The sequence below is a fragment of the Mustela nigripes genome, chromosome 18, assembly GCF_022355385.1.
Source record: "Mustela nigripes isolate SB6536 chromosome 18, MUSNIG.SB6536, whole genome shotgun sequence".
Lineage (NCBI taxonomy): Eukaryota > Metazoa > Chordata > Mammalia > Carnivora > Mustelidae > Mustela > Mustela nigripes.
This window is the reverse complement of record NC_081574.1, coordinates 16067563-16084387: the sequence shown is the minus strand read 5'-3', so window position 1 is coordinate 16084387 and position 16825 is coordinate 16067563. Positions and strand designations below refer to the sequence as shown.

Below are 16825 nucleotides of genomic sequence, written 5' to 3'. Positions count from 1 at the left end.
TCACCGTCACCAGAAGTCATGCCATCCACTGCGCGCCCACCCCCCTGGTCAGTCCCCCCATTCCTGTGTCTCTGAAACACCAACATGTCTTGGCCTGCTGGGGCTCAGCGCCCCAGCCCCACACCAGTCACCACCACCACGCTCCCTCCGACCAGTGCACACAGACCTATCCCCTCCCGCTGTGTGTTTAGGTTCCCAGCCCCCCACCTGCCATGGGGCTGTGCCCCCACCCCCTCCTTTACCACCTGGAGTCTGCCCTTTGCTTAGTGAGCAAGTGGATTCAGATGCACAAAGCCATAAGCCATGGGTAGGTATGAAATTTTTGTCTTTCTCTCACCGACCTTCTCCTGCCTTTTGGCCCCTCCTCCCACACCCCTGTACTCCTCCCTCCCTTGTCCTTCCCATGCTCCCCTCCTTTATTTCTCTTCTTTACTCTGCATTTACTCCTGAATTCCCAAGATGACAGGTTTTTAGCCTTCATCCCCGTAATTGCTATTGAGTGTTGAAAACCACTCTGGCCCTGCCTTAGATGAACTTCAGTACCTGCTGCCGGCTCCCGAGGAATACAGCTTTGCCCTCTCACAATGTGGGGGAGCCCTCAAGCTGGTGATCTGATTTCTAGGTGGTCCCCAGAGGATCTTCCATGAACAACCGGCCCAAGGGGTTCTCTGAGCTGGATTCCTGATGTGGGGAGAAGCTCAAAAAGCATCTTTGGTCTTTTTAAGTCTTCGTTTCCCAAGTAGTTGAGATCCCATGTTGGGATCGAGTCCCCCAGTGTGGCCCCTCACCCTGTGTTGAGAGCCAGAGAGGAAAGAAGGCCCATGGGCTAGAAGGAAATGCTGAGGACTCCTGTGTGTGGCCCAAGACCGATGGCCGGGATCCTGTGTGAGCTCCGTCTGGGGGCCCGCTCCTAGACAAGTCACGAGAGCTAGTGGAGCCCGGGCCCTGGATCCTGACCCCACTGGGCTCTGTGCCCGTGGGGTGTCACTCAGAATACCCGGATCTCCATTGATTTCCCCACCTGTAAAAGGTTAGAAGAGGAGGGAGTGTCATCAGCCCCCCAGAGCACACCCCCTGCCCCCCAGTTCTGGGGTTGCCTTGCAGGTTTCAGGCCCCCTGCATGTCCACCTCTGCCAGACGCTACTGCATCTGTTATGCTCTGGAGATCTGAGTAAGGTGCCGTGTGAAAAGGGGGTTCTCCAGCAAAATCTGCTTTATTAAACCATCGAAGTAGATGTATCAGGATAAAATTCCTTCCAGCATTGCATTCTATTCTAGAATTTGGGCCAGACCCAGGTCAAAGATCCGTCTTAATCCTGCCACACTGGGGAGGAAGCCCCTCTCCACAGAGCCATCCAACCCTCCTGAGCGTCTCCCCACGTTCGTGTAATCGCTCTCCCTGCCCCCCCGCCCCAGCTGCCCGTGTTGCTCCCCGGCTTTATGGGGAGGCCTCCCTTCTCCGGGGCAAAGGAGCAGCAGCAGCGGTAAATGGCCATTCCTTGCTTCTGGCCAGAGGCTGCGGGGCAGAACTGACACTGCCATTTGTTAAGGCCAAAGTTTGCTTGCCCTTTGGTTTGTTTCTTCGCATTTTCCTCCGCGCAGGACCAGGAAGGTTCTGCCAGGTGGACAAAGCATCACTCAGTTTGTTTGTTTTGTTGCCAGCCTTCCGCTTGGAAACCTCCTGGAAAAGCTGGGGCTGCAGGTCCTTCTCAGCAGAGTGAGCAGAGAGCTTGGGGTACCACATACCCCACAGGGCCGAGAAGCCAGAACCCCTTTTTTAAAAGAACAAGAGCAGAATCTCAAAGACGTCCTGGCCAGCTTGCTGGCACGGATGGGTGGCGAGCTGTCGCTCCTCTGTGGGAGCAGACACGTGCGCCTGCACAGCCCGGGAGGCAGCCTGAGCCGCATCCGCAGCCCGGAGGGTGGGAGCCGCTGGGTCCGCTGTGCCCCCTGAGCACGGGCCCCGTGTGCCCTACGCAGACGGGGAAGACCTCTCGGGCTGCTGCGCCGCTCGTCCTTGGCCCCTGGGGGCAAGTGTTCCCATCTGGGAACAGCGGGGGGGGCGGCCGCGAGCCCTGGTTCACCGCCTTCTCCGCACGTGTCTTTGCAGATGCGCTGGCTCCCTCCGTCCGAGGCTACTTCTCAGGGCTGGAAGTCCCGTCAGTTCTGCTGAATACCATGTGAGTACGCGGGCCCGACCGCCTGTGCGCCGCGCCCGTCCGCCCGGGAGCCGCGGCTCTTCCCGGAGCAGCGGCCGGCGCGGCTTCCGTGCGGGATGGCGGGGGGGTCAGGACACGGGGTGACACGGCAGCACCGGCGCCGCCGAGCGGGGTCTGGAGACGTGACTTGGTGCGCTCGCGTTGAACTTGGGCTGAGTTGGCGCTGCCGGGAAGGCAGGCGGTGTGTCGGCGGCGCAGGCTTCGAGGGTCTGGTCCGGGAAACCCTAATCTTGGCGCCCTTTTATTTGAGGCCTAACCTTGCTGTAGGGAACTACCGACTCAATTTTTTTTCTGTAAGTAGGTAATTTGTCTGAAATTACAAACGCTGCGTTTAATTGGGTATCTTGACCGAATTTCTGTTAAAGCACTGTTACTCTGAACTCTGATATGGCGTGTCAGTTAGGGGCGTCCTCAAGAAAAGTCCCTGAGATGTCACACTTCAACAGTCTACGGTTTTTCGTGGTTTCTATCACTCCTTGACACCCAGGAAGAAAAGTGACAGTAGGGAGGGACTGGATCTTCATCCATTTAGAAATGCTACAATTATGTACATACCTATACAGGGTGATCTTCTGAAGGACTTATGTGGGGGAAAAAATGGCCTCCAGTCAGGGTCAGGTTCAACTTCAGTGGGGAACAATTTCTGACCATTCACAGGGGATGTACTGGGGAAGTAGGAGCTGCCAGGCCGGCTTCATACAGGTCAGTGCCCTCCTAGTGAGGAGGGAGAGCACTGAATAGGATTTTCAGAGTGTTTTGCAATTTGTTCTCCACAGGCAAGCAAGCTGCCCTGCTCACCTGAAGTCTTGCTTGGGGGGTCATGTCACCTTCATTTCAGTTTCCAGGGTAATGGCTGAGCGTGGACTTAATTGGCTGAAGTCTTTACTGCCGTAAGAGGCAAGCACTTGTAGAGAGCTTGGTCGGAAGGCCGGCGTCCTTGTTCTGGAGGAAGGGCCTAACCACACAGGAGAATTGGTGGTGGGCATCAGAGTGGCCAGGCAGCACACCCACCCCATAACTGGTCGGGATTCTTGCTCTGCTGGTGGGGTGATGCATAAGCCAAGGAATCATATTTCTTTGCTTGCTCAACTCCAGTAAGTTAGAATTGTACCTATTCCTAAGTGGCCAGAGCAACGCTAGTCCTTGGGGATGATTGGAAGCAGAGTACATAAATGTTGCCAAGGTGACAACCTTTTGGCTTGTTTGTTTTTCACCAAAAGATTCTTGGGACCCTTATTATATAACACGAGCATCATAAGTCTGTAGGATTAGGGAACTCAAGGAGGCGACATTCCTCAAACTCGCTGGAGACCAGGGAGCCCTCTCTTTCACAGACGCTCAGGAGACTGCCGTTTTACACAGAGCACATTTTGGGAAGCCTGGCTCTAATCTCTTACCCAGAACCTAAACCAGTGACACCCACTTAACAGAGATCTTTGGACCAGTGGTCATTATGTTAGAGTTACCACTAATCTATTTATAATGAGGCGAAAAATTAGGACAGTGTAGTAATTTTGTTTATGCTGCTTATATTTGCCCCTTATTCTGAAATTATGTTGTACGTGTGTTCACGTACCCATTTTACGTGAAGGAGTATCTGTGAATGGTAAGACACCATATCTGTGAATGGCAACTGCATTTTAAATGTAGCTTCTTAGGAAAAAAGTCAGTCCATGGTAGATACTGAAGGTAGTTAAAAATATTTTACTATTTTGTGAAATGTAAAAGTTTGCTGTTTAGGGGGTTTCTCTTCCTAGAAATACAACTGGTAAGCTTTGAGGTATATTCTAGGGTCCATTATGTCCAGGACTCTCCAAGTCCATGTACCATATCCATATGCCCATAATTAATTTTTAAAATGACCTGTCCCTGGCTCTCTGTTCTTTGTGCACAAAAGCCTTAGTCATTTCGTCATGAGGGACCCTGCCCCCGTTACCCGGGACGAGGTGGGTGCAGCACTGCCATTTGGCTCCAGAGGGCACTGATGGGTCACGTGCTCCTCTGCCCCCCCCACCCCCCCAGGACTGTGCCTCATCTGTCCGTGCTGAGAGGCTGCTAGGTGTTCACCCAGAGGACCCAGGACTGGGTAACTGGGAATTCTGAAGCCCCCAAAGGAGCTGATGGGTTGGGGGTAGACCCGGCATTCAGCCTAAGCAGGAAGTTGAGGCAGTTGATGAAACGGGAAGAGAGGTCAGCAGGACACAGCCTTGAGGCTCACGCAGCCGTAGAGTCCATGGAGGATGAGGAGCCTGTGGAAAACGAAGAGTGTCTGCAGGCGCCGGGGAGGGCTGGAGCCTGGAAGGCCCGTGGCGAGCTGCTGGGGTCGGTGGTAGCAGGTGGTATAGGAGGGTTGAGTCAGCTGAGAAGATGCGTCCAAACCTGGCAGTGGCAGTTGGCTGAGGATGGTCGTGGCATAAGGGCTTGAGGAAAGACTTTGTTAAGCATTTATATAGGCCGAAGGGAAGGCATGATCATGAAGCAGCTGCACGGTTCCAGCCAGTCAGATCCTGCCCTTTGTTTCTCTCCGCTCACCCAAGTTGTTCCAGATCATCCTTCCCCACAGACCTATCCACCGGAGACCTAGAGGCAGCAGTAGCTACCAAAGAAGGCCTAGCGGTCTCCCCCTTCGCAAGTTTGGCTTGCGAAGCTGCCAGACCCATATGAAGGCAGAGTATCTCCTGTGGGCGCACGGTTCGTTCTGTACTAAACTTGGGCCACGGGCCAGACTCCTTCCTCGGGGTTGGAGGGAGCAGAGGAGGGGTGGCGAGCAGCGAGGAGGGGTAACTGCACTTACTGCCACCGCACCTGCTGTCAGGACCCAGTCTCCCTTCCTGCCGGAGGTGAAATCAGCTCAGTGTGGATATGTTCCTCAGGCTCCTTCTAGTCTCTTGGATCAAGTTCTGAGCTAATAGTCCAGGCTACATAATCGTAGGGAAATGTAAATTAGAATTGAGAACAGTGGTTCTGATGAAATAATAATTAACATTTTACTGCAAAACTGGTCTTTCAGAAAGGCCAAATGTAGGATAGGTAAGGCCAGTGACATCACTGTTCCACATGGCCTTCGTGTTTGTTGCGGCGGGCGGGGGGGTCTTCTGTGGGAAGGTGGCACTGAATGGAAGAGCAGGAGTGACGTCAGACATGACAACTATACGCAGACCCAGACAGGCCGTCACTCCCAACATGTGGAGCTCGGGGGGTGGAGGGGGAGCATCCTCCAAATCCTCCACAGTCCGGGGCCTCTTTCCTCAGGGCCCTGCAGGGGTTTTTCATTAACACACTTTGTCCTCTTCCTGGGAAATCAGGGACTAGACTAGAAAAGTAAACAAGCTCTTCATCCTTCAAGTAAACATAAATTTTTTTAAAGATTTTTACTCATTTTTTTGACAGAGATCACAAGTAGGCAGAGAGACAGGCAGAGAGAGGGAAGCAGGCCCCCCACTGAGCAGAGAGCCCGACTTGGGACTCAATTCCAGGACCCTGAGATCACGACCCAAGCTGAAGGTAGAGGCTTAACCCATTGAGCCACCCAGGCACCCCTAAGTAAACATACATTATATGTCCGCTAAGTACTAGACAGGTGGAAAAATCTGCAGGAAGACCAGGACTGTATCCCTAAGGAATTCCAGTTCTAGTGGGTGGGAGTCATGGATACACGTGACAGAGAAGCGTGACTGCTCAGGACCCTCGAGGAAGGGCGTGTGTGTGAGGAAAGCCCCTCCCGAGGGGGCCCGGGTGTCGAGTTCACTGTCATCTGTGGTGTAAGAGCAGCGGAGGAGTGGGTGTCATTTGGGTTTTAATTTTTCCTGCATCCTGCTTGATGGTGTTTAGTCTGGCTGTGAGCTCTGTCTGCGCATCACTGGAGTTTGGCTAACGGTCCAGCCACAGGGTAGACAATCCCAGATGACATGAAAATCACCGAAAACGATCCATTTCCCAGATGCGTTGAGAACAGGAAAGCATGAGCAAGTTTTTAGTAACTCTACGGAGGGAATGATGACAGTCTTCCTTGTTGGGTATCCACATGTAGTTAAATCAAAAAAACTGAGTGAGTTAGGAGCTGGGGTGGCTGTGGGAGGGCGTTCTTTGAGAACTGAGAATCTCCTTGGCCTAGGACCAAGACGATGCACAGCAATTATAAGCACATGTAGTTACAGTGTCAACAAACGAGAGAAGGACACGGCGAGAGAGAAGACCAGACTGTAAAGCTGTGTATTCCTCGTGTTTTGATTTGGGAGGAACGGCCTCGTCTGTCTCTGGCTGTGAGCATGAGGGCCTTGGGGATAGCCATTGCCCGGGGAGCAGACCAGGGAGGCCTCCGTGGGGAACTCAGGGTTTGCAGCAGTACCCTGCGTCCTTCTGTTCACGAAGCCCCATGTGCTTGAGTCGACCTCTTTCTCTGCAGGCAGGAGAGTGGCGTCGCCTGGCCTGAACATGCAAGAGATTAGTGGAAGAGGGCCATTGGCATCCATGTGCTGGGAGGCAGGCATCCTTCCTTGGCTCCGGGAATTCTCGCAAAAACCAGCTGGCTCAGAGGCAGTCATGCCTACCAAAGAGTATTAAAAATTTATCATCTGCTGGGTCTCAGCACCTTCATATTTCAAAATTCTCAGGCCCTTGGGAACAGGTTGTAGTCACAGATGTTTCCATTCAGTACTTGTTTTCCAGAAGGTGCTTGGAGCAAAGTTTAGCTCATCGGTATGTGACAGCACAGGACCCTATGGGAGAATGGCTTTTCTGTCGTTGGGCTGCCCAGTAGTTGTTGCTGTGGTCTGAGGCAGCTCCTGGAGCTGGATAGGTTTGGGGCGCTTCCTTTCTTTGGGGGGAGCTTCAGGTCCTGCACTCTTCCTTGACAGGGCTTATGAACAGTCCTGGGGGTTCGGCCCTCGGATCTTCTGCGCGGCTGCCTTGTCTCGTTGGCCAGGCGGCCTGCTGTTGCAGCGTGGCTCTGATCCGTCCCCCATGACAGACGCACGTCTGAAGACCGCGTCTCCTCCAGCATACTTTGCTCCAGAGTCCCTTCCCCTCCAGCCTTGGTGCCAGGGAGCCCCCGAGAGCCCCCCTCCACGCTTTCCTTCTGACCGGGCCCAAAGCCGGTGGTCCCTGTGGGGAGCTGCCATGCCACTGGTGTGATCATTCTCATCAGGCACTGGTCATTGGCTCCATCGTGGAGGCCTTGGTCCCTTCGCCATTGACTGTCCGTTCTTTGCTTGCAGAATAGGTGACCTTCGGGACCCAGGGAACCCCAAGAGCCAACCAGCCCTGGGGCTGGAAATGACCACACACCATTAATGGGTGATTTCTTTCTCTATTCCAGGTTCCAGGTGTGTGATGGTGGCTGCAATCTGTCTTGTGGGTATTAATGCAACCTTCAGTGGTGGCTGCTGTTCTCAAGCTGTTCTACAAAACTGGAGCGTGCTGGTGAGTGGCAGTGGGAGGCTAAACAGGCCCTCTGGGGAGGCAGCATGTCCTGGGCGGGGCGCGGTGATGGAGACCAATGTGCTTGGATCATCGCACCAGCGTCCTCTGGGAGGGACCCCAGGCAGGACCCCAGGGCCCAGCAGTCCAGGCGTTAACCCCCCACCCCAGGTGATTCTGCTGGGCGCCCTAGGTTGAGACGCACTGGTGTGGAGTGCTGCAGTCGGGGGTTTGCTTTTGATGACCTCGTCGAGCCACAGATGCTTAAGAAAGGGCATCCTGGAAGGGCACGGGGAGGGGATTCTGCAGACTCTCTGCCCACACGGTCTGTGCCCACACCGGCTGTGCCACAGCAGTGGGACGAGCTGTTCCACCAATGGGAATTTACAGATAAATACACACTTGTGCCTTTTTTGGAAATTAACCGTTTTGGTGAGAATCTTTTAGATGTGGCATGTATATTCCCCCTGACTTCATCCAGTTGTACTGAATGTAGTATAACCCTCTCTCAGGGACGCAGAAATGTCTTCATGAACCTCTTCGGAAATGAGTAGTTACCCTTGGGTGTAGCTGAACGAGACAGGGCACTCACTACCTCCTCCCTTCTGGGCTTTCCTGTTGGCTGACGATACCAGTGATTTGCGGTTCATCAGTTTCTAGGAGGAATTGTAGTCTCCGGCAGTGGTGTCGCATTCCCACAGGTGACCGGGGACTTCCAGTCTCTGCAAAATTTGGCCTAGAATAACAGGAGTGCTAAGGGCAGGCTCGAAGCAGTTATGTCTCAGCCCAAATAAGGTGGTGAATTTCATCCCTACAAGGGGCCAATGAAGAAAAGATGAGTCAGAAAGAGGGCAAGATTCCTGCTAAGGACAGAGAACCAGGCAGATCTAGCGAAGGAGGTCATTACCACATTTTTGGGACTTAGGTATTTCTTGCTCAGAGTAGAGCCAGAGGCAGGCACGCCGTGTGCGCCGTGTTTCACAGCCCAGCTCCTCGGCCTGGACAGGAGGCCAGCAGCCTGCACTTGGGGTCTTTCTGCCCACTGATGTGTTTTTCACATTGACCAAACTTAGCAACAGGGAAGGTTTTTCCACATCACCTGGGGCAGCTAATGTTTATCCCATAAGTGCCATAGCCTAATCTATTAGGTTGTCTTTTTGTCATGGTTCTTTATAGCAATGCCCACCCTATGCTTACCAATGTTATTACCTGCTAAAACCTTTTTGTTTTTTAAAGGTTTTATTTATTTTATTAGAGAGAAAGCAAGCATGAATGTGAGTTGGGGGAGGGGCAGAGGAAGAGAGTCTCAAGCAGACTCCACACTGAGCGCGGAGCCTGAGGCAGGGCTCGATCTCATGACCCTGAGATCATGACCTGAGCTGAAATCAAGAGTCTGAGGTTTACCCGACTGAGCCACCCATGTGCCCTACATAAGACCCTTTTAAAGGATGAGATCTTGTTGTTTTTTTCTTCTCCTTCTCTGGCACTTTTAAAGACCAATTTAAACCTACCCATGTGATTTTTTGGAAGTAGGTTAGAATAATGATTTTTTTTTTTTAATGTAATAAATGAACCCAAACATCAGTAATTCCAGGCAATGCAGGTGAGCCCAGTAGGCAGAGCACGGGGTGACCTCATTTAGACAACATAAGGGCCTGGTGACCTGGAGCGGGAAAGGGCCACGTGGGAGTAGCCCTGGGACTCGGGGCGGCTGAGAGCTTGTAGGCGGCCAGCCAGCACGACCAGATGAGCTGGAGGGCGCCTCGCCACTACCTGTGTTCGGCATGGGGCTCTCCGGAAGACTGGTCTCCTGAGACTAGCCTGTGAACCTTTTAAAATGTTAGTGAGGCTTTTTATTACAAATCAATACCAGTATTCGGTTTTTACAGCTATAAAATGAAAACTGGTCCATGTTTATTGGGAGTTGGGTAGAGGGAACTGTTCTTATCCGACTTTGGATAAAAATGAATACATTTAGAGAAACTCTTGGGAAAGAAATCGTTAGTAAATAGGCCAACTGTATGTAGTAGGAGGAGGGAAACAGAATTTCTCCTGCTGGGAGAAGGAGCCCAAAGTTGAGTCGGGGGAGAGCAGGCCCGGCCGGGTCTGGCGGCGTGCCCGTGGCACAGCAGCAGCAGCTGTGCCCAGTCCTGAGGGCCACAGGCTGATCTTTTTTGCTCAAGGACAAGGGACATGAAATGTTTCAGAACTATAGAACATTCTTTCAGACAGCAGACATTCTCCACGGTCTTACACGGGACAGTGGTGACCTGCCTCTGACAAGCTTTGTTTCCTCTACTTGCCTCTGTCTGTCCGTTGACTGCCATTCAGGAAAGGCTGTGAGGAGAAGCTGCTCTGCAAACAGAGCCTGACCCTCTCCCACCCCGCCCCCATCCCTCCACGGTGCTCCGTGTTCCCGGATGTCTCTGTATTCTGTTTAAAATGTCCTTGTTAATACATTCCAAAGTTTGAACTACGTTCTTAGCTAAACCCCTTCCTTGTTTACAGGGACTGAAATAGCCACATTCTGACCTTCTGTTCAGTCTGGGAACATCTATGGCAATGTGGACGCATTCTTTTCCCATGTGAGAATTACATATCCACAGCACAGTTATGGAAAAGCTCGGGAAACTATCGGCTCTCTTCCCCCTTCTCTCTTCCGTGGTTTTCCCTTCAAAGCCTTCCTCCTCAGCCAGAATGCGCCAGCCCGCGCACCTCGCTTCCTGCTCGAGTGTCCAGGAAGAAGGGGACAGAGTCCTGGGCTAAAACCCAGCTGCCCCCGGCTGCTAAAACCCCGGGGCAGCTGGACGGACCTTCCCTTTCCCCCCGTCACGTGCCAGAGGGGCTCTGGGAGGGTGCTGAGGGGCCCCCGGGCACAGGCTCCTGGCACTCAGCCAGGGGCATTATCCGGACTCCAGAACCAGGTCTCCGTACCACGCGTCATTAACTGTCTGTCGCTCCCATTTCCTTTACTGCCCTACAGTCGGGGGGTGTCTGACGTTTTGCTACATGCAAGTGCCTGTGTCTGGGGTGAAGGCAGGAGGACGTAGTCTTAGGGAGGAAAATAGTCTCAGCTGATCCTTGAGGAAGCCAAACAAGTGGCCTGGACAGTGAGGACGCCCAGTGGGAGCTCAGAAGAGAGCCCTGCAGGGGAGCGCGCACACGGGGTTCTGAGAGCGCGGAGTGTGTAAGCAGGAGGAAGAGCTGTACCACGTGTCCTTGTCCTAAATGGATTAGGACCAGGCTTTCGAGGGCCTTGAGGGATGTATTAGGGATTTGGGTCTCAGGGAGGCAGGAGGGAGTAGGAGGAGGTGTTTTCAGAGTATGTCAGCTGGCTGCCCACAGCAAAATGAAGAGTCAAGTCAGAAACACGCACCAGGAGAGGCGAGCCCGAGATGGTGACGGTGGGAAGGGAAGTCCCAGTCCTCTGAGAGAGCGGGGCTGTGTCCCTGTCACCAGGGGCTGGTGGAAGGACAGAGGCCAAGGCGGAGGGTCAGGAGAGGGAGTCATGTGAAGAAGGTAAAGTCGGGAGTCTGGTTTAGACATGGTGCCTTCGAGGTCATGGCAGAAAGGCCAGGAGTAGCAACGTGTTCTTGCCCAAAGGCAGTAGTTAGCTCTTCAGAGACAGCTGACCAGCCAGGCCCCTGGCGAGGGCTGGAAAAGACCACAGGGCCTTGGTCCCTCCTGAGCACGTGGGCAGGTGCCAGCACAGGTGGCCAGTGTTCCTTTGCCTCTTCATTCCGTCCCTTCTCTGTCTCTGAAGGCAGAGTGGCAGCTTTGCTTTTAGACTTTAGTGTTGGGGCCGTGTCCCCACATGGAGGTTTGGCTGCTTTCCCAAGATGGCGCTCTCCAAGCCCAGCTTCTCTGACAGAGGCCTTTGGCAGCGTGCAGGCCCCTGAAGGTTCCCAGAGTCCGAGGGCTGCCGAGCATCGTCCCCTGTGAATTGTTCCAAAGTAGGAACAGCTGTAGGGGACCGCTGTTCCTCAGAAACCGTTTCCTGGAACCAACACACAGCTTGGGCTGCTGGCTTGTGGTCAAGTTTGGGATGATGTGGGACTTGTTCCAAGCCTGACAAGCCATGAGAGTGGGGGAAAATGTCTTGTACTCACTTTGTCTAAGCAGGGTTTCTGCTCTGTGCATCCAGAGCTGGGGGTGCAAGGGGGTGCTGCCTCTTCCCACTCCGGAGTGGAGGCTCCTTTGGCAGTTCAAGGGCCCATCAGGCATTTGAGGGACCATTAGGTCCTGGGCCCATTGGGAAGGTCGGCTGCTCCGGGCCACACACACCCGGTGTCCACGCTGGTTACAAGTCAGGGTGTGGCCAAAGATGAAAAGAGTGGGCCCTTCTGGCCTTGTTCAGTGTGTCACAGATCCTGTGACATGTACCCAAGGTGGGTGTGCGTCATCCTGGCCCACTCCGGTTTCTCCTCCCGCTTGCGAGCACCTGCTGAGTGACTGGTGATGCCCTTCCTGTGCTGGGCACCAGGGGAGGCAAAGCAGTCGGAAAGTGAGATTTCTAGAAGGCGTTTCTTTCCCCGGGCATTCCTGGCATGTCCAAGCTCTGCTGAGAGTGCGAGGCGGGAGAGGGGGGGTCCCTGAGGTGGTGTGTGCAGGCCTCCCAGAACTTGACCTGGGAGCATCTCCAGTGCCGGGCCTCTCGGTGAGTTAAACTGATGGACTAGCACGGTGGCCACAAGCTTGGGATGGGTGCATGTTACTCGAACGTGACAGGTGAGGCTCTGAATGACCTGCTCACTGCCCTTGAAAGTGGCACCCTGGTCTCTCCCCAGGGAGATTGTTCCATGAGCCGCAGCTATGTGGTTATGATGTTGCATCTTCTGACTCGTGGCCCCTCATATCTGCCGTCACCCGCACACAGGTTATGCCACGATCTCCCAGGTCACAGTGCGGGTGTCCCAGTGCTACAGACCTGGCTCAGATTTCCTAAAATCGTCCAGTTCAGGCTGTTGGCATGTTCATGGGAGGTTTCTCGCTTCAGGATTTCCTGCTGAATGCGCATCTTCCCAAAGAAGCCTGACTTAGGATGGTCAGATGGGCTCTTGGACACAGTGCTCTTTTCTTGACAGCTTTCTCCACCACACAAATAAGCCTTTCCCTGTGGACAGTTGTAGTTTCTATGGAGTTACTTCTGCCTAGACCTTTGTAAGACCTTTTCTACCTCCAAATTTGGGTCTGACGTGTTGGGAAGATGGGAAGAAAATGGGGACAGAGTCATAGCAGAGGTTTCACAGTGCAGCCTTTGCAACAATGAAGAGAACCGTGGGGCCACCTGGGACTCTGGAAGTGGCAAAGTCTCGGGATGATTCGAAGCCATTTTTTTTTTTTTTCCTGGGCCACAAAGCAAAACACACATGAACACTTCCTAGTAAGTGTGGGGGAAGGAGGTCTTGAAAAGTTTCTGGTAAGAGGGAAGTCTGTCCTGCCCATGTGTCTGGGTCTACGGTGAGAACATGGCTGCTCTGGTGAGAGGTCGTGCTCTGTGTGCCTACACACCCGTGAGGGTGTTGGGACGCCCCCAGGGGTTTCCCAGGGGAAGGTAGACTCACCCTCACATTTGTTCTTTCTGTTTCAGGCTTGAAAACATCTTGCCCAGTTTTGGTCCCTTCAAGACTTTGCCACAGCCTCTATCACACATCTGTTTTTCTCGAAGAAACAAATATAATAAAAATGTTTTACTCTTTTACACTGTATAATTTTAAAAAATAGTGTGTTATTTGTGAACGCATGGTCTGACATTTCTGTACAGTTTGGAGATATTTTCAAACGAAACATAAAAGATATCAACAATAAAACCAAGAGAGTGAGTATTTTTATACCTAACATTTTAAGTATGAGAGGATGGATGATCTTACACTGGGTTGGATCAGTTTTTGTGCTTGACTTTTGAATGCTTGTAATTAAAAATATCTATTTTTTCCCTCCAAGCTGCATGTTTGAGGCATGTTCTTAAGTACTACAGAATTTCCAGAATTGTATGTGAATGTATAGGCGTCCACCTGCCTGGCCGGAGCGCAGGGTAAGGTAGGGACAGAACGGCGAGCTACAGCCCTACTAGGCGCATGCTTCCTCCCCTCCCTCCCACCCCCTGGTTCTAGTGGGGAGCTCCTGCGGGAGACTCTGAAGCCCCCACACAGGCGCACGCTGTCGGAAAGCATTGGCTGCTCCCGGGGCGGGGGGGAGCCCGTGCAGACTGTGCCCTGGGGTGGGTTGTGCCCTTCACTTGGGCTTCTCCAGCTCACCCAGAGTGTGAGACCCACTGGGGCACACCTCCCCCAGAGGGGCAGCAAGGAAAGGGAAGCCGGCCCACCTCACAAGGTTGCTGGCTGCTGTAGGCAGCTAGCTCCTGTCTCCCACGTGATTTTGCAAAACGCTGGGTGAACTGAGCAGACTTCCTGAGCTGGGGCAGCACCACGCCAGACGCAGGCGGTGTGCTCTCCCCGGGCACTCCCCAGCCCACCAGCCCCAGGAGGGAGGGCGCAGCTCAGCTTACTTCAAAACCCAAGTGTGGTGGCTGAAGCAGACCCTGCTCCAGAGTCCCACGGCTCAATCTCTCCTTCTTGTGGTAGAAGAGCCATGTGTAAAAATAAATTGACCTAAGAATTTTCACTGGCTGATACAGCTCAGCGGGATACTGGCTTATTCAACCTCGGTGCTGAAGACTTCAGTGTTCTGGGGTGGGGAGTTACTATTTTCCATTAGAAGTAAGACATCAAGAAGCTTTTTAAAGGTCATTACCAAAAAAAGGGAACAAGAAGAGCCAGGGTTGAGGGAGGTACACAGCCAGCAGCATGGGGAGGGGAGGTAGGGGGTTTGCCCCGTTCAGACCCTGCTAGATGACTCCCTACCCTGACTTTCGTTTCTAAGAAAAATCATGGCTGCCACACAGCCTACTATACTTTTATAAAGCGTGTAAAGGTAATTTCTATGGTCATTTTTAAAAATAAAATGCTCTTCCCAGCTGTCACACCATTGCTTGGCACATTCCTTTCTGCAAGATCAAGCAAGAGCAGCCTCCAGCACCCCCTGCAGCCCAGCAGGTTCCTTTGCATTCTGAGCAATAGATACAGCTGAGTACTGAGGGACCAAGGAATAGGATACGGACAGGCTAGCCAGGGCGCAGCTGCTACAAATGCTCAGCTGGGGGCACAGGTGACACATGGGCCTCTGGCCCTGACTGTCCTGGCAGGAGGAGCTCAAGGTAGGTTCACACCCTTCCTGATGCCTTTTACTGTGCCCAACTGACTCCACCCCCACGGCAGCCTATGGAGCGGGAGCTCGGGTCGATCTGCGTCCATGAAGGGTCATTTGTGGTTTTCGGCCAACTTCACAGGTAAGCCAGGTGCCGACAGCTAGGAGGACAGTGCTGAGCAATACACCCACTGACCCATCCCTTGTGCCCCAAAAGGGAGGCTTTGGAAATAACCCACAGTGCTCCATTCAGAGTAAAAGCAACTACCAATAGTGACTATTACCTCGTAGTCTTGGCGGGCACGGCCGTTTCTGTCCCTTTTTGCAGAGGGACCATCCACCAGAAACAGGTCCCAGTCGTGCCTGCCTGGGAGCGTGGGTATGACCAGAGAAGGCTGGTCTGCAGCTTGCCTCAGCCCATCTGTGACCTCCCACCACCCGGGGTGGGCCGCTTGCCCCAAGGGGATGCCCCCTTCTCCAGACTGCCGCGGGCCATCATTCTGGCGATCAGCTCTACCCATCCACGTCCAAACGCTTCCTCACAAAGGGCCTTGGGCTCGGTGAACCAGTGCCCCCGTCAGCACTATGCTGATGGCCATAGGTGACGTTCAAGTGACCAGACTGGATGGTACTTACCAGTCTAGTGTGAGTGCCAGACAGGTTCCCACGGACTGGTGAAACACCCACTTCGTGGCAGGAGGAGAAACAATCTTTTCTGTCAGTCTGTTGAGCAGGAATACGGTATATCTTTTGGAATTGGGAACCTGGGATAAGACAAAGGCAGGTGTGTCTGTTCCCTCTGCTTCCAGGCATAATGTTCCAGTGTGCAGAGCCTGGAATATGGCCACTAAGCCATCTGGTTACCAAGTGACCCTTTTGTTCTCTTGTTCACTTGTACCCCTTGTGAGCACAAGACTGGCTATCAAGCTATAAAACTGACACCTGAGGGCGCCTGGGTGGCTCAGTGGGTTAAGCCATGGCCTTCGGCTCAGGTCATGATCTCAGGGTCCTGGGATCGAGTCCCGCGTCAGGCTCTCTGCTCAGCGGGGAGCCTGTTTCTCTCTCTCTGCCTGCCTCTCTGTCTACTTGTGATCTCTCTGTGTCAAATAAATAAAATATTAAAAAAAAAATGACACCTGAAACTAAACACTCTGTCTTCTGCCTCTGGGACAAAACTGCAAATTAATTTGGAAAAGAATCTTAAAACTGGCAAAATGGAAGTTACACTTCCAGATGATCATCCAGATTCACTGGACCCAGGGCTTGCATAGACCTTGAACCAACTCCCAATCAATGCACTCCTCTGTGAGGTTCACCCAAAGCCCAGGACTCCATGGCATCTTGTGTCCTGACTTGGGTGGCGTAAGGAATGCTCTTGTGACTGGAGAAGGAGTGGCTGATTTCCCTGAATTCTCTTTCTCTACAGAGGTTTTGGGGCACTGGGAATCCACTAGCAACTCCCGAGGGCTCTGGGCAGGGCACACCGAAGTGTGAAGAGTGTGTTCAGATTCCCCGATGTTCCACACCATTGGGGTGCCCGGATGTCGAGGAAAAAGAGCATTCCTGCCCAGTTTAAAAGCAGCTGCATGTGGTTGCACTTGGCCTTCAACTCCAGATCCCGTGCCGTCTTGATACCACACACGTCCAACATCCTTAGGAGGCACAAGAACATCTGTTACTGGCGAGGTGTTCTCTGAAACTGTCCTTAGGACACCTTTGCTAAAACACACTGACAATCTTGGGGTGGCGATTTTAAGCCCCAAGTAGGGCAGACAGATCACTTTTAAAAATGTCCACTCATGGGGACGCCTGGGTGGCTCAGTTGGTTAAGCAGCTGCCTTCGGCTCAGGTCATGATCCCAGCGTCCTGGGATCGAGTCCCACATCGGGCTCCTTGCTCCGCAGGGAGCCTGCTTCTCCCTCTGACTCTGCCTTCCACTCTGTCTGCCTGTGCTCGCTCTCACTCTCTCTCTCTTACAAATA

General features: G+C 53.1%; 1 protein-coding gene across 6 annotated transcripts in view; it reads left to right on the top strand.

The window, feature by feature from the left end:
• RBPMS (RNA binding protein, mRNA processing factor) overlaps positions 1-13338 on the top strand; it is a 172009-nt gene extending 158671 nt beyond the window's left edge. For 3 of the 6 annotated variants that reach the window (XM_059384140.1, XM_059384141.1, XM_059384142.1), the window contains 3 exons: positions 192-307; positions 2111-2180; positions 7537-7634. In XM_059384140.1, coding sequence (XP_059240123.1) covers positions 192-307; positions 2111-2180; positions 7537-7551 — 201 coding nt within the window. In that variant the 3' untranslated portion in view covers positions 7552-7634. Of the gene's footprint in view, positions 1-191; positions 308-2110; positions 2181-7536; positions 7641-13227 lie in introns of those variants that run through there. The other 3 variants (XM_059384145.1, XM_059384146.1, XR_009401083.1) reach the window with 2 other exon arrangements.
• Positions 13339-16825: the final 3487 nt, after the last annotated feature.